The sequence below is a fragment of the Fusarium sambucinum genome, chromosome II (assembly GCF_050947815.1).
Source record: "Fusarium sambucinum isolate potato_lamoka chromosome II, whole genome shotgun sequence".
Lineage (NCBI taxonomy): Eukaryota > Fungi > Ascomycota > Sordariomycetes > Hypocreales > Nectriaceae > Fusarium > Fusarium sambucinum.
In genome coordinates this window covers 5,126,789-5,144,394 of record NC_139293.1, presented here as the reverse complement: position 1 = coordinate 5,144,394, position 17,606 = coordinate 5,126,789, and the positions used below count along the sequence as shown (strand labels likewise).

Below are 17,606 nucleotides of genomic sequence, written 5' to 3'. Positions count from 1 at the left end.
CCTATCATCGGCTATTAAACTTGGTCACAATACACAACAAGTATTTGCAATTGATAAATGTCATAATGACTCATTTTACAGAAGTATTGGAGTAGATATCCTTTCATGTACATTGGCAACATGTGTCGCTGTGTTCTGGGGAAATGATCCGAACCAAGTTGGAGATAATTTATGGAGATAAATAATTCGCGCCCGATAAGCAATCGGCCGAGTCACGATAACGATAAGATCACGGAGAAGTTATTAATAGATACATGGAAATAAATGTCAATTTAATACTGGACCAGTCAACAAACAAATGGTACACTCCAATCCGCCACCAAGAGGAATGAATGAGAACCAGCTCATTATTCTGAAACGACAAACCAAGGAGAACGACTAAAGAAAGAAACACTAACCAAAGAAATTGTCCGTAGCATTGTCAAAGCAACGCGCAACAAGAATCGAGTGATAATTGATGCGAGAGACATCCAAACGAGGAGGTCTGGACCCGAGTCCTAGGTTCAGTCACCTAGTACATGTTATCCAAGACTTACTCCTTGTCTTTTCTGCCGGCCTCGGCGTCCTGCGACTCCGCTGGCGGTAGCAGCTCCTCAACAAGCTTGCGCAGATGGAGGATCTTTGCATCAAGGGCCGCGACTTGCTCTTCCGAGCCTTGTGCTTCTGCGACCCTTCTCCTCGCTTTGGCCGCTTGTACCTCCGCCACAGCGAGGTCCTCGAGAATTTCAGCCTTGAGCTGTTGTTCCTCATTGATCTTACCTGCCTCTTTGGCCTTGCGTTCAGCCTCCCATCGTTTCAGCGCTCGCTGATACTGGTGGTCAGAGCAAGAAGGAGGTTTACGAGTGTTGGTTGCGGATGTAGGAGTGTTCTGATGGCCCTTGGGCTCTTCGGCCTTCTTGATGAGAGCCATTTTGACGGTGATGAAGTGAAGTGAGTTTTTTGAGAAAGTGTATTCGTGCTTTGGTTGATGAGAGTGTTTCAAGTGTTGGTGAGTTGATGAGGAAAAAGAAGAAGACTTGTCATCTAGTGATCTGATGACTGTTTTATACTTGAGGCACGAGTTATTCAAGAAGAAAACGTTCTTAATTGCTGAGTAGGACACTAATAATGTACAGGCGAACATGCGTGTAAAATTAATGCCAGCAATAAATAATATAGAAAAATTGAGAGAACAAGCGATTGGTGACCTGAAGCATAAACACTAACAAGCCTGTACAAAGGAACACCAGACAGAACGAATCCCACAATTGATAAATACCAGAACACTACAGTTTCGGATCGCCAACCGGCTGAATGTCAACAAGCTCCTTCGAGTTACCAAGTCTCCAGCTCACAGCACCACCCCAATCACCCTTTTTCTCACCTGTTGGGTCCTTCCACCTCCATCGTGCAATTGGCTGTTCTCCGTTCTCAGACTCAAGAAGGTCTTTGACCCATCCCCCAAAAATGGGAAAGAATTTGAATCCGTGGCCGCTATCACCAGATAACAAGAGCACCGAAGATGAGGTGTTTGGTACATAGTCAATAATAAAGTCCGAGTCGGCTGTGTCAGCGAACCAACAGAGCGACTTCTTGACAAAGGGTCGGTCGGCAAACTGAGGAAGCGTTTGTCGTACAAGCTCACGAAGCTGCGCATCGTCATCCTGAGGTAGAAACGCGCTCTGCTTGGGGTCGGTAGGCGCGTGTGAAATGCCTGTCTTGGGATCGGTGTTGATGAACCCTCCACCCATAGGACAGAGCTTGAGCAGGTTCGTTTTTGGGTCGGGTTCAAAGAAGAAACCCAGATCACGAGCATACGTCACTGGTATTCCGCGAAGCGCAGACGTTTCGTCGTCGCTGAGCTGAAGGTGAGCCACCGACCACGACTTTGCCACCAGCTGCTTGCCAATCTCCGGTACCATCTTTGCACCTGCTGCACCTACGGAGATGATGACAAGCGCAGAAGGGTAAAATAGACCACCTACAGTCTTGACACCCTTGGCCTTGCGCCCGGTGGAGGTGCTATCGTAGACAATCTCGGAGACAGCCCCTGCTGTGCCGAGGATATACTTCACTCCCTGGGCCTTTGTGGCTTCAAATATGGATCGCAGTGCGTTACCAGAATGCGCGTAGCCATCAAATTTGTTGAGATAACCATTCCAGCCAGGGAAGGAGCTATTGTTGTATTGCCATGTTGCATTTGCAATGTCCTCTTGTGAATTGAGTGGAGTCACATGTGGTTTGAGACGCGGATCTCGCTCTGCAGCAGCCCGAAAACGGTTGAGAGTGTCTTGAGCTTCTTTAGGCGCATTGCCAGAGACACAGTGGATGAAGCCGACTTGATGGAAGTGAGGAGCAAATAGCGGAGTCTGCCATCCCTTGATGGCTTTCTGTGGACAGTGTGTCAGTCTCATCCAAGCAAAGAGGCACCATTACGGCATGTTGAAGAATAGAGGGAGGTAAGTGCTTACCACAGTCAAGTCTTGGTATAGAGGATCTTCATATTCGGCTCTCACAATCTTGTTGAGGTCATTGGCAGCGGACCATCGAGATGGAATTTCGACATCCTTCTCGAGAACAGTGATATCCCGATACCCTGCCTTGAGAAGGTGGACAACGGTCGAAAGACCGAATGCACCTCCTCCGACAATTAGAATAGGTTCAGACTTGGGTACACTCATTGCGGATGTGATCGCACTCAAATGTCAGTAGACACCTGGGGAGAGTAAGCTGTGAGGAATTGACGGACAGCGGTCTACATATACTATTTCCTGCGGAATAGTTGGAGTCGATATTCGATTATCCAGTCGTTTGTCACGACTTCCAAATTTGGTAAAAATAGACTGAATCATGCCAGAATGACGACGATACTTGCAAGCTAAAGTAGATAACGACTGATATCGGGGAAGCTCCCGATGTTGTGGTCGGTTTCAAGAGTCCTGTGATATATGTCAGTGGCGGTGACTCTGAATTTACTGGACTTTAGAGGGTCAACACCAAAATCCGGGGTTAGCGTAGCCGCTGACATAGTATCAACGGTATCAGCTGGCAGGCGATTATGTTCCGAGGGCGGAACAATAGTGTTATTCAACATTGCGAACTACTAGGAACAATTAAAAAAAAGAAAAAGAAAACGAAAAATCACAGTGGAATCACTTATGAGATCATATTTACTCAAGGACGTTAACCATATTACTCTTTGGCCAGGAATACGAAGACAACATACATCCTGATTGATATACACGTAGAGACGCATTTCTATCAGGCTGCTATCTATCTAGGTAGTCTAGCTAAATAGAGAGGTCAAGTTAAGTGATCACCAGGATTCACCTACGATCTTTGGATGTGACGAAGAGTGGAGCAGTGACTGTTTTTAGACTTTAGGTTCACATTCGAAGATTATTGATTCTACGATGGATCCCACTGCACCACTCTTCGTCAAAGGTAGGTAGAGATAAACTTATATATAAGGGTATGCCAGGTATCTTAGTAATCAGAGCTTTTGAAAAATGCTTAAAATGATGTTTGACTGTACCACGTGCCATGCCACATCCATTGGACCAACACTGAAATGGGCCTCGACACGGTTTACCTTGCAAATACTAACCTCCAGACATAGAGAAGGTGTCAAAGAACTATGTATACATACTTTGAAGAGGCAAAGCAGAAAACAATTTAACGATTCAAGATACTCCTGTCAATGAAGATGGTGATTCATCGTGGGGTATGTCTGATAGTGATGGCGGCTTTACCACGGACATGACATAGCCCAGATCCAACCATGGCCAGGACAGGCACTTGCTCTGTCATCACCTAATCTTAAAATTAAGCACTTTTGTCAATGCCATCATCTTATCAAGTTTGTTTTCTTATCCAATGAGACCGGTATCTCGTGATATCCATCTGCCGATGCCGTTGAGCCGTACATGTCTCCACAGCGTGCCCCTGGACAACTTCCCGGACGGGTTAAGTCGCATCATGATCTGCGTGACACGAAACGGGAAATTATCCCAATCGAGAAGCTCGTGCCAAGAACCCCAGAGGCCTTTTGTATTTACAAAGGGTCTTTGTTGAATTCTATATCCATTGTGATGCCGAGTTATCCAGAGTCGTGTGCGCGATAATGTTGAAGATTGTACGTCAATAGGAAACAGATAAAGAGAGACATTATTTCTTGCACATTGTGTTCTCTGTTCAAGTCTGCGTACAATATTCTCTCTCTGTTCAGTCATTCTTTTCACTCGTTCGGGGTGGCTACCAACTTTCATCATGCACATCTCTTCATCCCAATGCCTCGTGCTGGCCTTAGCAGCCCTTCCCACAACTTTTGGCAAATCATTCTCGCACCATGCTGAAGTGCCAAAGGGATGGCAAGTCCATGAGACTGCTCGAGTTGCCTCCACTGGAAAGCAACAGGTCTTCAGTATTGCCCTGACCATGCAAAATGTCGATCAGCTCGAGTCCAAGCTTCTTGACCTCTCCAGCCCCGACAGCAAGAACTATGGCCAATGGTTGTCTCAAGATGATGTGACCACCGTCTTTTCTCCCTCGAAAGAAGCCATCTCCAGTGTGACCAAATGGCTTAAGTCGAAAGGTGTTAAGCACTACAAGGTCAATGGCGGGTTCATCGACTTTGCTCTCGATGTAAAGGGTGCCAATGCGCTCCTTGGTAGTGACTATCAATACTACACCAAGGAGGGCCAAACCAAGCTGCGAACTCTGTCCTACTCCATCCCCGATGATGTAGCGGAGCACGTTCAGTTCGTCGACCCAAGCACCAACTTTGGCGGCACATTGGCTTTCAACCCTGTTCCTCACCCATCGCGTACTCTGACCGAGCGCAAGAACAAGCCCACCAAGAGCACTGTCGACGCTTCATGCCAGACCAGCATCACTCCGTCTTGCCTCAAGCAGATGTACAACATTGGCGACTACACTCCCAAGATCGAATCTGGAAGCACCATTGGTTTCAGCAGTTTCCTTGGCGAGTCTGCCCTCTACTCTGATGTTTTCCTGTTTGAGGAGAAGTTTGGAATTCCCAAGCAAAACTTTACAACTGTTCTGATCAACAACGGCACTGATGACCAAAATCCTGCTCACAAGGCCTATGGTGAGGCTGACTTGGATGCTGAGAACATTGTTGGAATTGCTCATCCTCTTCCTTTCACTCAGTACATCACTGGTGGTGCACCGTGAGTCATCTCCATGACCTCGAACAGCTTTTTATGTCCATGACTAACACCGAACAGACCCTTTGTTCCCAACATTGACCAGCCAACTGCCGCCGACAACCAGAACGAGCCTTATGTGCCTTTCTTCCGATACCTTCTTTCTCAGAAGGAAGTTCCTGCCGTTGTATCTACCTCTTATGGCGACGAAGAAGACGTAAGCCTACAACTCCCTCTATAATCTCTAACATCACTGACCCCATTGCAGAGCGTTCCTCGTGAGTATGCTACGATGACCTGCAACCTGATTGGCCTTCTCGGACTTCGAGGTATCAGCGTCATCTTCTCCTCTGGCGACATCGGTGTTGGCTCTGGATGTCTCGCCCCTGATTACAAGACTGTCGAATTCAACGCCATCTTCCCCGCTACATGCCCTTACCTCACTTCAGTCGGAGGTACCGTTGATGTCACCCCCGAAATTGCCTGGGAGGGTTCTTCTGGTGGCTTCAGCAAGTACTTTCCCCGACCCAGCTACCAGGACAAGGCTGTCAAGACGTACATGAAGACTGTCTCCAAGTCAACAAAGAAGTACTACGGCCCATACACTAACTGGGAAGGTCGAGGTTTCCCTGATGTTGCTGGCCACAGTGTCTCTCCCGACTACGAGGTCATCTACGCTGGTAAGCAGAGTGGTAGTGGAGGTACCAGTGCTGCTGCGCCAGTTTGGGCTGCCATCGTTGGTCTGTTGAACGATGCCCGCTTCAGAGCTGGAAAGCCAAGCTTGGGATGGTTGAACCCCCTTGTATACAAGTATGGATCCAAGGTGTTGACGGATATCACTGGTGGCTACGCCATTGGATGTGATGGTAACAACACTCAGACTGGAAAGCCCGAGCCTGCGGGATCTGGAGTTGTTCCCGGCGCCAGATGGAATGCCACTGCTGGCTGGGATCCTGTCACTGGTTATGGTACACCCGACTTTGGAAAGTTGAAGGACTTGGTTCTCAGCTTCTAAATGGGCAAGACATATGGCTCTTTATCGAGCATTGGTCAGATATATAATTTCATGTACATATGGAAATACATAGCAATTTGTTTAAGGCAACGAGATCATACTGGCAAGCTTTCAATGTGGTCATTAAAGTTTTATTAAATCATTCCCAGGCTTTTGTTACAATTCTAGATGCATATGCTAAGTCTATTTGGCGTTGGAGGGGTACAGGAATCCGGTCTGCTCAAAGAACTCCTCCTTGACAAGTCGAGGAGAGACGAAGCGGCGGAGCATGTCGGGGCTGCCAGCTCGGTCGTTGGTACCAGAGCTTCGGGCGCCACCAAAGGATTGCTGGCCGATAAGAGCAGCTGTGGTCTTGCAGTCTGGGAACTATGTTAGTCGCGGTACTAGGGGACCATCATGTGGAAAGGAGACTTACTAAGGTAGAAGTTACCAGCAGAGTAGCGCAGAGCGTCCTCGGCTTCACGGAGAGCAGCACGGTCCTGGGCGAAGACGGCACCGGTCAGAGCGAGACCACCGCCATTTTGGTCGATGTTCTTGAGGAGAGGGGTGAACTCAGAGTCCTTGTAAACGTGGACTGCCAACACGGGACCGAAGATCTCCTCGTTGAAGAGACGGTGGTCAGGAGAGTCGACTTGGTAGACAGTAGGCTTGACGAAGTATCCGACGGAGCCATCGTACTCGCCACCAGCGATGAGCTTGACCTGGGGATCCTTGTTGCTCTCGTCAATGATCTTCTTAATCTTGTCGAAAGATCGACCGTGGATGACAGGACCCATGAAGGCCTCAAAGTCCTTATCGGGGCTACCAATTGTGATGTCCTTCATCTTTTGCTGGATGAGGGAGAAGAACTCCTTGGCGCGGGACTCGGGGACGTAAGCGCGTGATGTAGCAGAGCACTTCTGGCCTTGGTACTCGAAGGCGCCTCGGATAGTGTGGTTGACGACATTGTTAATGTCGGCTGAAGGGTGGACGAGGTGGAAGTTCTTGCCAGAGGTCTCACCAACGACGCGGGGGAAATCGCGGTACCGCTTCTCAGCGATGCCCTGGCCGATCTTGCCATAGATGGAGCGGAAGACATCGGAAGAGCCGACAAAGTTGAGACCAGCGAACTCGCGGTGCTGAAGGACAGTCTCGGTGATCTCAGCCGCATCACCAGGAACGAACTGGATGACATCCTTGGGGAGGCCGGCCTCCTGGAGGATCTTGTAGATGATGGTGCTGGGGTGGATGTTGTACTGGGAAGGCTTCCAGAGGACAACGTTACCCAAAATAGCGGGCGCAATCAGGTTACCACCAATGGCGGAGAAGTTGAAGGGAGAAACAGCATAAATGAAACCCTCGAGAGGTCGGTAGTCGATGCGCGTCCAGATACCGTCTGTTCCACGTTCGGGCTGCTTGCTCATGATCTCGGCAGCGTAATGTCCTGCCAATCTGAAAAAGTCGGCCAACTCAGCAGCGGCATCAATCTCGCCCTGCCAAACATTCTTGCCTTGACCCAGCATGGTGGAAGCGATGAGCTCATAGCGGTACTTGGTGGTCGCTAGCTCGGCAGCGCGCTGGAAGATAGCAGCTCGATCAACGAATGGGGTGTTCTGCCAATCTTCCTTCGCCTTGAGGGCGGATTCGATAGCAGTGTTGACCTGCTGTTTGCTGGCGAGTGGATAGTTGGTGAAGACGGTGGCGTGTTCTGCGGGGAGGACTTGGTCTTCGTTGGAGTGTATTTGCTGGGAGACGCCATTGAAGATGATTTCGCTCTTGACTGGGAGCTGAGAGCGGAGCTTCTTCAAGGCTTCCTCGACCTTTGCTCTCTCTGGAGAGTTCTTTGTGTATGTGGGCTATAATTGAGGTCAATAAATTGAAGACAAATGTATTAGGCTGGTTAACTCACGTTGGGCTCGTTGCGAGCAGCTGGAAGTCTGAAGGGAACAATGGTGGCATTGCCGCGTCGTTGAAGGGAGACTGCAGGCGCTGAAGCGCGCACTCGGCACAGGGGTGTCAAGCGACCCTTGGAGGTCAAGGCTCTGACGGAAGAAGCCATTTTGATGTGAATGTATGACGAAGAAAGAGGACTTTTGTGCAGGAGGAGTAAATGACACTCTTTTTGTTTTCGTCTCAAAAGTAAACAGAGAATGATCTTTGTTCGACGTTGAAAAGAATGCGAATGCCTTTTTTTATGCTGCTTGACATCACAGGCCCTCATACGCTGAAGTTTACTGCTGTCGGGGCGTCGACCGAAAGTTTTGGGGCGTCTTTCGCCTGAGTTACCCCGCTGAGGGGGTGAAAGTTAGTGAGTGGGTGACCGGGCACTGATCCGACTATGGAGGCGCTGTCACAGGACCACGATTAAACCCCACGGGGAGATCTTGGAGACAACGCTAGGCGTTGATAAACGACCCCGGGACAGATCCCGATCTATTGATTGGTGTTTGTTTCTTCTATCATCGGTGTGGGGTCCCGTCGTTCAATGTCGGCATGTCGGGATGGCGGTGCGATGTTGCAATGTTACTGTCACTGATCAAAAGACCATCATTGTCATTGGCAACACGGGGGAGTAGTCAAAGAGATGGCTACAAGCCGAAAGGAACCGCTTCCGATTTTGGAGAAGAGATGGAATGGCTTGAGTGATTCAGTCCCCTCTTCCGGGACATCGCTTGTCCATTCTCTAGATGCAGAATTTGCCATATTGGACTAGCAATCTCTGAATCTCGAATTCTGTTCAAGTCTACAACACAATTAGAGATACCCTGGTCATGGAAAAACACCAAGATGTCGTTGAAACAACATTCAGTCGAAGTCATCTATGGAAACCCGTACTTGGGGATGTAGCTGCAGCAGCCATATCAGCAACGCTGATAACACCACTCATCACAGTCATTGACCAGTATGTATCTCTCATCCCAATCTCATGAAAGACATGTACTGATAAATACTAAGATCAATGGTTGAAAAGGTCTCTTTCAATAGACCACTTTCCCAAGGCATGAAGAGTAACAGTTTGGATGCCCTCAAGCACCCAGGCCGCTTCATCTTTGGCCGCCCATTCGGCTACGTCTGGGTTTTATATGCAGCTACCTACGCTGTATCAAACTCTTCAGACACACTCGCTCATGAGTTTCACAAAGCAGCGGTAGGAACAATCACCTTTGTCAACACCATGATCGTCAATGTTCCGCTTGGTGTTCTCAAGGATGTTCGCTTTGCTCAAATGTTCAGCGCTTCTCCTACTCTTACTCCAAAGGTTGCACCTGTCGCAAAGCCAGGTGTACCAAGGGCTGCCACAGCTACCTTTCTGATGAGAGATGCCATCACAATCTTTGGGTCTTTCACCATGGCTCCATGGCTTTCATCACTTATACCAGACAGCCTGTCCTCTAGCCCTCACTCCAAGGCTGTCATCTCCCAGTTGACAGTGCCCATCTTTTCACAGTTCTTTGCTACCCCAGTACACTTGTTAGGCTTGGATCTTTACTCCAGGCCGCGGGGTATACCGTGGATTGAGCGCTCAGCGCAGATCCGAAGGGATTTGTTTTCGGCAACCATTTTGCGGTCACTCAGGATCATACCTGCGTTTGGGGTTGGGTGTGTCGCTAATATGGAGGCTCGGACACGATTCCATAAGGCTTTCGGGGCATCCTAAAATGGTAGTATTCTGGAAAAGGCGCAAGGGTTGATGTCTGCAGGTAGTAGAGAAGAGACGTTGTAAATAGATAGGGTGTCAAAAGGGTTAGTGTATTTCACATCGGGCATGTGTACCAGGGTAGCTGGAAAGATCTCGACAAGTGGCGCATAGGTTAATTAGTTCATATTCTATTTCAATGTACCTGACTAGATCTATGAAGTAGGGCGTGTGTCATTGACATGTGTGGTGGTCTCCATCAGTCGCGCCGTAGTGACAGCCTCCCTTAGTGCCCGTCCAAGATGACCCCTGACACCAGCTTCTTCTAGAACCATAATCCCTCCAATAGTGCACCCCTCGGGCGATGTTCCCTGATCTCTCAAATCTCCCGGCTTCAAGCCACTCTGCAGCATGGCGGCAGAGCCCTTCATGGATTGGTAGATCATAGTCTGGGCATCAGCTCGTGGAACACCAACGGCAACAGATGCATCAATGAAAGCGTCGCAAATCACAGCCCAGAATGCAGGGGTAGAGCCTCCGACAGCGGTAGTTGCGTTCATGAGACGTGGTGGCACTTCGACCGTCTCTCCAATGAGTGTGAAGATGGCCTTGGTGAGATCACGGTGTTCCTGGGGAACCTCGGGCTCAGAGGGGGATTTTTCAATGGCGATCAGACCCTCTGAAACCATGCATGCGATATTTGGCAGTGTGCGAATGACCCATGCTCTGCCCGAGTAGTTCTCTTTGGTCGTCTCGCTGCCATAGATTGTAGCTTCAATCTTCTCCTTCGTCCAGCCAGCGGCTACACTGATAAGGAGCTTTCCGGATAGAGCTTCCCTAATACCATCTTGAGTGAGAACACTCTCGATATCAGCGGGATCAACGCCAAGGATGATCACATCGCCTTGCTGTACAGCCTTGACATTGTCACCGCGCGACACAGTCAAGATGGTGCTGTACTCTGAGAATTGCTCATTGAGTTTGTTCTCAGATGCCTCTGACCGCACGCAAGCGATGATCTTGGTGAAAGGACGATCTGTCTTGCCATTCTTGATAGCAGGTAGCAGATGCTTTACAATGGGCTTGGTAATGTTTCCTGTGAATAATGTCAGTGGCTGATGCCGTGAAATGATTGGTTGGATTGTCTTACCAGTTCCCACGATGGTGAGTGTGGCATTGCTTAGGCCTGTCATTGTTGTGTTTGTTGTTTGGTACAATGAGATACGGTTTGACACGGCAAAAGGGTTGACGACGTATTTGTCGGCAGATAAGAAGGATTCACGAACAAGGTGACACGTGAACAAAGAAATTGGTCATGTGAAAAGATAAAGAAATAGACCAAACCCTGGTTGGAAAGAAGTTTGCAAGTCGTGCAGATGCAGGCGCAGACGTGTTTGTTATCTGTTGTAGGTGTTGTTAGGTGAGGGGTCAAGTTGTGTCGGGAGGGCTGCCGATGGTGATGTCGTTTAGTGTGGATCGTTGGACGTGGAGAAGAATCTCCAATTTAGTAGGGATGGGTAGCAGAGGTGCTAGACTAGTTGTACGGTACTATTACCGGCGCCACTGTAACTTCAAGTGGTGGAGTAGACGTGTCCCCAGATCATGATTCAACTGTGTTGCATGGGGGGGCAAGATCAAGTCAGGGCACCGAGATCTTGTGACACTTGACTAACCACTAAGACGGTAGATCAATTGAGCTTATCAGGATAATGCATGTCTAGACCAACTGGCAAAAAGGTCTAGATTGTCATCAAATGTCACAATTGAGAACAACAATTTCAGAACAACTCAATTATTTTAATTTTTAGAACTAGTCATCAATGTATTGACTTTTGCGCTCATTTCCAAAAAGCAAGACGTCTCCAAGCCTCATTCTTCAAAGCTGTGTACTCATCCAACGTCCTTGAAGCCGCATCCCGGTTCTCAATAGCGCGTCTGGTCAGATACGCCATGCACTCCCCCAATGTACCCCACGTAGTGCACTTGTACACCTCAGGCGCAACACCCTTATCATCCTTCAATTTGAGCAGCCCGAAGCTAACCTCGTCCGACATGCCGTGAAGCTGAGCAAACTTGACAGGGACTGTGGGTAGGTTGGCTTTAGTGCGCTCTTGGTGCGTCTCATGAGCTTTGACCAGAGATTCTTTGTTGTGGCTGGCGAGAAGCAATTGAGCCGAGGGGAACGGCTTCTTGTTGGACCCACCAAAGCCTTGGAACTCTTGTCGCAGGACACCTTGTGCGATTTGGTTGTAGTTGTCGTCTGTGTCTTGCTTTGTGTCGTGAATGAGCGAGCGAGGGTCAGACGACATGTAGGCACCGCGAACAACCTTGACTCCAAGAGTGAAGCCCTTGTCAGATGCGATCTGAAGATGCTTCTGGATAGTGTCTTGAGTGCTCTTGAGATACGCCTGGTATGTATTGTAGAGGACAACGTTGCCATCGGTGTTGAACTTCTCTTGAAGCTCCATGCCAAGGCGGAAGATGCCCCATTGGTAGTGCTGGGACTCAGCATCAATGAGAATGTATGCGCCGCGGTCTTTGGCCTTTTGGGAGATTTCGTAGCATGCGTCGACAAACTGCTTGGGTAGTGGTGCATCGTTGTGAAGGGCGTCGCAGACGCCAGGTCCAGCGCCGGTGAGTCTAAAAAGTAGCTGTTAGTTCATGTTGATGCAGAAGAGATGTATAGTCAACTCACTTGGTGGCCAGTTGATCGCCCTCTCTGAGTAGCTCAACTGTCTTCAATGTTCCGTCTCTCCAGGCTTCGATGTTGTCGCACCACTGGCACTCATTCGTGGTTGATTTCTCAATTCCGAGACCCTGCTCAGTACCCGTCTTTGAATCAAAGACAGTTTCCTTTGCAAATGTGAGAATCGTCCCCTTGAATCCCATGTCTTGTAGCTCCTTCATCGTCGCCTGGGCTTCCGCTCCAGTTTCACCAGCGCAGAATTGATTGTAGAATGTGTGCTTTAGAATAGATCGCAGCAATGGGTTCCGGGAGACATTAAAAAGGTATGGGTTTCCAGCGTGTGAGAGCTTCTGGAGAAGGTGGAGAGATGGAATGAGGAGCCATGGTCTTGAAGAGACAGCGTTGATGAGAAGAGATCGGTAAAGGATAAGAGGAGGAAGTTCTGATAGAGGTGTCTCTGCTCCGTTCACAACGGGAGTGTTTGTGCGAGTTGCCTCAAGCGCAGCGGCAGCATTGGTGGTAGTAGAAGAGCATCGGGCAAGAGGAACAAGACTGTCTCTTCTCACTCTTGACCCAGAGGCCTTGAGTGTGAGAGTCAGGTTCCGGGCTGCCCGGGACCTGATAGTGATATTGTTGGAAAGCGCTGTTGTCATGTCAGGCACTGTGATGGAATTGAATGTTTCAACAATTGATTGACAATTTCAAGTTGGTGTTTGCAAAGTTAGAAGATTTGAGGATGAAGTTGATAATGAGGGGGCATTCTTAAGTGATGCAATGATAGTCTTATCATCCCTTTTGACTTTCACGATTACACTCTAGGCGTGGCTTCACCTAAACTCTTCCCGAACTTACACCAGCACCCAGTCGGTACCCCAACCGATACTCCTGTTGGCTTCATTGATAACGCGGGGAGTCTGGGGGAGCGGGGTAGGTTCTCAAAGGGGTCACACGGACATGTCTAGATACGGCTTCACCAAAGCCTAATGAAGTCGTCACTTTTCTTTGGTCAGTTTCGACAAGGTGTTGGTCTAGACTCTAAACGCTGGACAAGCGGGATACTTTCCCGATGGTTACTCAACCCCACATAGGTCAGATATCGTGAAGACATGACCTCGTACATGGAGCTTCTTTTCGCCTCGCGTCGGGAATGCCACCGTTCTTTTGTTCTACTCCTATCTTGAGTTCGGTTACAGGAACTGTCTAAACTATATTCGGTAGTTGGATGGCGGCATGGTAGGGTCGTGCATCGGCTTGTCAAAGCGACGACAGGGGGCTGTGTGTCCTTCCGCAGCTTGCATTACGCTAGAAGCTATCATGCATACGAAACCGATATTGGAGTACCATCAATGGAGGGTGTGAGTGAAATAGAAGCTTCTCTTGGCTGCAAAGTGGTGGCGTGGGAGGATGGGAATTGTCTACCGGGATCTGATAAAACGACACGCGTCTGGGATATTCTTGGTGCGTTCTTGAGAGAAGATGATCTTGTTATGGACTGTATTCAGAGCAAGTGTAACCGAGCTGAGACGTTAGAAGGAACCCACCACGGTGTGTCATTGTATTACTGTGGCCACCGATCATTAACTCATTGCAACATTAAGATGGCGTAACAGTTATCGCCATGTCCGACATCGGTGGTGAAAACGCCAGTGCATTCTTGATTGTTCGATGATTCTATAATTTATGATGATGATTGTTTGATCCCATGAAAAAGGCAGATCCATTCAAGCATGAGTCGTTGGTTAAACACACATATCCGCGTTTTGCGTCATTTACACCCATAATTATGTAAACTTTTAGATTGCATAATAATTTGTTTATCCATACTCAACTATACATCGCGGACCACCTTATCAAGAGCCTTTGCCACATACTCGACGTTGTGCTCGTTCAGGCCCGCTAGACTAATCCTTGAAGTATCCGCCATGTAAATATGATATTTCTCTATACACCAGTTAGCACTAATCGTAGTAAAGGATTCGTAGTACTGACCTTCTAGACGTTCAATTTGCGGGTTGCTTATCCCAGTATATCCAAACATGCCAGTCTGGTTGACGATGTGAGACCAATCTCCTGGGGTCTGGAGTCTCACCAACTCATCATAAAGTCTCTTTCTCATCGACCTGATACGAGATGACATGGTAACTAGATCTTGACGCCATTGCTTCAGGGTTTCAGGATTGCTGAGAACAGCGGAAGCAATCCGAGCACCATATACTGGTGGATTGGACACAGTCTGTCGTTGGGATTGCTGAAGTAGTGAAAACACAATTTTCCTTGTCTCTTCTGACTTGGTGACGATGGTAGTCAAGCCGACACGCTCGCCGTAAAGACCCATGTTCTTTGCAAATGACAAACAAACCGCTGCTTCGAGACCCAGGTCTTCAATGATGTGCTTCACAGCCCAGGCGTCTTCATCGTAGTTACCCGAATTGAAGCCAAGATATGCTGAGTCTATTATGGGGAAGATTCCATTCTTTTTGATCACTGCTGCAATCTCTTTCCATTGATCACGCGAAGGGTCGCAGCCGGTTGGATTGTGAGCACATGCGTGGAGAACAACCGCTGAACGCTTGTCAGCTGCTTTGAGGGTATCAAGGTAACCCTCAAAGTCAAACGATCGATCCTTGTAGTAAGGTGCTTTGATGACGTTGAAGCCGACCTCATGGAAGAGCAAATCATGGTTTGACCACGTTGGATCTGTGATGATGACATTCTCAATGCCTGAGTTTGCCTTTCGCAGGACTAGACCTGCAAGGAGCAAAGAGCCAGTTCCAGATATCGATTGACATGTGGCTATCTGGAAGACGTCAGCCAATTCGACCACTCGCCATGGGTTATTACTTACTCTGTTCTCTTTATAGGCAGAAGTACCGTCAAACAGCAACTTACTTGCTGCGTCGCGAAAGCTCTGCAGACCCTCAATAGGCAAATATTCGTGTCCAGAATTGACGATCAACTTCTCAGCTTCTCTTACAGACGGTAGAACCCAAGGCTTAGCATTCTCGTCTCGGTAGGTACCTTGACCAAGATTCACCTTTTGAGGGTCTTGATCCGCATTGAAGCGTTTTGTGACTTCGAAGATGGGGTCGGGTGTAATGAAGTGAGCAGAACCAAAGGCCGAGTGCTGTTGGTTGGACATGTTTGTTCTGTACTTCTGCTAGCAGTAAACGCAATGATTGCTTAGGTCAATGTTATGACGTTTGAGTGCTTCGTATTTGTCAAGCGACTTCTCCTCCTTTTTGTTTCGTTGTCAGATGTCGTTTGTCATCGGCTTACGAGGCATTGGCGTGGGGTTCGGTCGGTCAACTCGACCGAACCCTCCGGAAGTGCAGCCGACTTCTCGAACTGCAGTGCGGGTGTCATCCGGGATTCATTTCAATCTTCAAATGGTTGCAATACTGTTCTTATCTTGTAATGGTTGCGCTTCCTCTTGTTAGAGGGGCTACCCTTGAGGAGCCCGAACTACACCAAGGAAGCTACATCTGTCATTCAGGACATATTCCAAGGGTATGGAAAACTGCTGGCGCCTTTCGGTCATCCAAAGCAAAAGCGACAAGGTCTATGGACCACTTTATGCCACTTTTTTTCTTTGCTTATTGCGATGTCAGCCTTTTTGTTTTACTAAACTCTGAAGACGGTTTCGCCTTTGTCGTACGTTTTCGGAGAGCGCTGTAAGTTGGCATGATGACCTAATTCCACAGGCTCCCAGGGCACCATCTCAACGTAGGTAGTTTCGGGCATCCACGCGACATCAATTTGGGCCTGGAAGCACTATTCTGACCGCCGCAAATCAGTGCCCGGGTAGCTAGCCACTGCACCAACATCAAATAAAAACATCAAAATTGTTTGTATTGCCTGTATATCAAAACACAATCATTAATCATTTCTCAGCCCAGTATTTATTCGAATTTCACTTTAACAATTACACGCGTGCAGCTAGCTAATTCACCTAGGTCGATTGAGTGTTCATTCTCAAAGACCTCTTACACGGTCTCAATGTACCATGCCAGTCATTCAAGGCTCGTCCTGGCGTTACTGGCAAATCGAACTGGGCACTTGTGTTCGAATGGTCATTCGTCATGGCTGATAACAAAACACAAAGCAAGCACTGTAAGCGTTGTGGTACCATTTCTGTCTATCTTAAATCTTCCAGCTCTACCCTTATGCAACCTCCTCTCCGGCCTTGACCTTCTCATAGGCGCGGATGACCACAGGCAGTGACTGTACACGATCCAACCAAGCCTTGACCTTAGGATAATCGTTCATGGTCAAACCAGCAAACTCGCATTGTCGCACCCAAGGCTCAAAGTGAAAGTCAACCACGTTGGGCTTCTCGCCTGCCAGGATCCAGTCTCCATTGTGAGACTTCAGCTGCTCCTCCAAAACACCAAAGCATCGTTGCGCCTGAGCCAGGTATCTCTCGTATGCGTTCTCATTCTTGACATCGTGGTAGTGGCGGAACCAGTTGCACTGTCCCATCATGGGGCCCATGGTGGTGATCAAGAAGCTCACCCACTTCTCAACATCGACTCTACCTTGCTCGCCAGCTTCCTCCCGATGACCGAACTTGTTCTCGGTGTCATATACTCGTAGGACGTAGTTGACACATGCCATGCTTTCCCAGCTGGTGACGTTGGTGTTGGGGTCTTCCAAAGCGGGAACACGCCCATTGGGGTTGATGGCAAGAAAGCTAGGGCCCTTCAGACCGTTGGAGCCTTCTCCGAATTGCCAGAGCTTGACATTGTATGGGATATTGAGAGCTTCGAGGAGAATGGCCACCTTGAAGGGGTTGGGGCCAGTATGGTGGGCGTGCAGTGTAAGAGGCTTGAGGGAAGACATTTTGAGTTGCTTCGAAATTGTTCCAAATGTGGATATCGACTTGGATTTATGATCGAGAAAGAGTAGTCGAATATCAGTAGCTATAGAGGTCACGTCTGGGGTTATGGCTCGGAAGAGAAGACTGCCGGTTTCTAGAAATAACGTGAAATGGATCTGATTTGAAATCATTCATAATTACTCCATTGTATCGTTTAATTCCTGGCACTGAGACCCATTCTTTATCAATTGGCACTTATGATTGGTTTACCATCTGAGCCATGACATTGTCTGTGGAGTTGATGGGTCATCAATGACAACGATGAA

At 48.4% G+C, this 17,606-nt stretch overlaps 9 protein-coding genes across 9 annotated transcripts; 2 read left to right on the top strand and 7 right to left on the bottom strand.

Moving 5' to 3' along the window:
* Positions 1 to 393: 393 nt before the first annotated feature.
* FSST1_008652 (uncharacterized protein) lies at positions 394 to 910 on the bottom strand (the record flags this gene model as incomplete). The annotated part of the gene is made up of 2 exons (XM_083225552.1): positions 394 to 484; positions 537 to 910. The coding sequence occupies 2 exons, from the start codon at positions 908 to 910 to the stop codon at positions 394 to 396; spliced, it is 465 nt and encodes a 154-aa protein (XP_083084613.1).
* Positions 911 to 1,265: 355 nt separating this feature from the next.
* FSST1_008651 (FAD dependent oxidoreductase) lies at positions 1,266 to 2,660 on the bottom strand (the record flags this gene model as incomplete). The annotated part of the gene is made up of 2 exons (XM_083225551.1): positions 1,266 to 2,369; positions 2,451 to 2,660. The coding sequence occupies 2 exons, from the start codon at positions 2,658 to 2,660 to the stop codon at positions 1,266 to 1,268; spliced, it is 1,314 nt and encodes a 437-aa protein (XP_083084612.1).
* A 1,588-nt stretch (positions 2,661 to 4,248) lies between these two features.
* On the top strand, positions 4,249 to 6,162 carry FSST1_008650 (peptidase S8/S53 domain-containing protein; the record flags this gene model as incomplete). Its single annotated transcript, XM_083225550.1, has 3 exons — positions 4,249 to 5,171; positions 5,229 to 5,364; positions 5,416 to 6,162. The coding sequence occupies 3 exons, from the start codon at positions 4,249 to 4,251 to the stop codon at positions 6,160 to 6,162; spliced, it is 1,806 nt and encodes a 601-aa protein (XP_083084611.1).
* Positions 6,163 to 6,345: 183 nt separating this feature from the next.
* Positions 6,346 to 8,200, bottom strand: FSST1_008649 (Aldehyde/histidinol dehydrogenase; the record flags this gene model as incomplete). The annotated part of the gene is made up of 3 exons (XM_083225549.1): positions 6,346 to 6,521; positions 6,578 to 7,997; positions 8,051 to 8,200. 3 exons carry the CDS (start codon positions 8,198 to 8,200, stop codon positions 6,346 to 6,348), a joined length of 1,746 nt encoding a protein of 581 aa, XP_083084610.1.
* A 712-nt stretch (positions 8,201 to 8,912) lies between these two features.
* On the top strand, positions 8,913 to 9,799 carry FSST1_008648 (uncharacterized protein; the record flags this gene model as incomplete). The annotated part of the gene is made up of 2 exons (XM_083225548.1): positions 8,913 to 9,043; positions 9,097 to 9,799. 2 exons carry the CDS (start codon positions 8,913 to 8,915, stop codon positions 9,797 to 9,799), a joined length of 834 nt encoding a protein of 277 aa, XP_083084609.1.
* A 194-nt stretch (positions 9,800 to 9,993) lies between these two features.
* On the bottom strand, positions 9,994 to 10,971 carry FSST1_008647 (pyrroline-5-carboxylate reductase dimerization-domain-containing protein; the record flags this gene model as incomplete). Its single annotated transcript, XM_083225547.1, has 2 exons — positions 9,994 to 10,874; positions 10,929 to 10,971. 2 exons carry the CDS (start codon positions 10,969 to 10,971, stop codon positions 9,994 to 9,996), a joined length of 924 nt encoding a protein of 307 aa, XP_083084608.1.
* Positions 10,972 to 11,616: 645 nt separating this feature from the next.
* Positions 11,617 to 13,117, bottom strand: FSST1_008646 (uncharacterized protein; the record flags this gene model as incomplete). The annotated part of the gene is made up of 2 exons (XM_083225546.1): positions 11,617 to 12,418; positions 12,474 to 13,117. 2 exons carry the CDS (start codon positions 13,115 to 13,117, stop codon positions 11,617 to 11,619), a joined length of 1,446 nt encoding a protein of 481 aa, XP_083084607.1.
* Positions 13,118 to 14,292: 1,175 nt separating this feature from the next.
* Positions 14,293 to 15,603, bottom strand: FSST1_008645 (uncharacterized protein; the record flags this gene model as incomplete). The annotated part of the gene is made up of 3 exons (XM_083225544.1): positions 14,293 to 14,405; positions 14,454 to 15,261; positions 15,310 to 15,603. The coding sequence occupies 3 exons, from the start codon at positions 15,601 to 15,603 to the stop codon at positions 14,293 to 14,295; spliced, it is 1,215 nt and encodes a 404-aa protein (XP_083084606.1).
* Positions 15,604 to 16,625: 1,022 nt separating this feature from the next.
* FSST1_008644 (glutathione S-transferase) lies at positions 16,626 to 17,303 on the bottom strand (the record flags this gene model as incomplete). Its single annotated transcript, XM_083225543.1, has 1 exon — positions 16,626 to 17,303. One exon carries the CDS (start codon positions 17,301 to 17,303, stop codon positions 16,626 to 16,628), a length of 678 nt encoding a protein of 225 aa, XP_083084605.1.
* Positions 17,304 to 17,606: the final 303 nt, after the last annotated feature.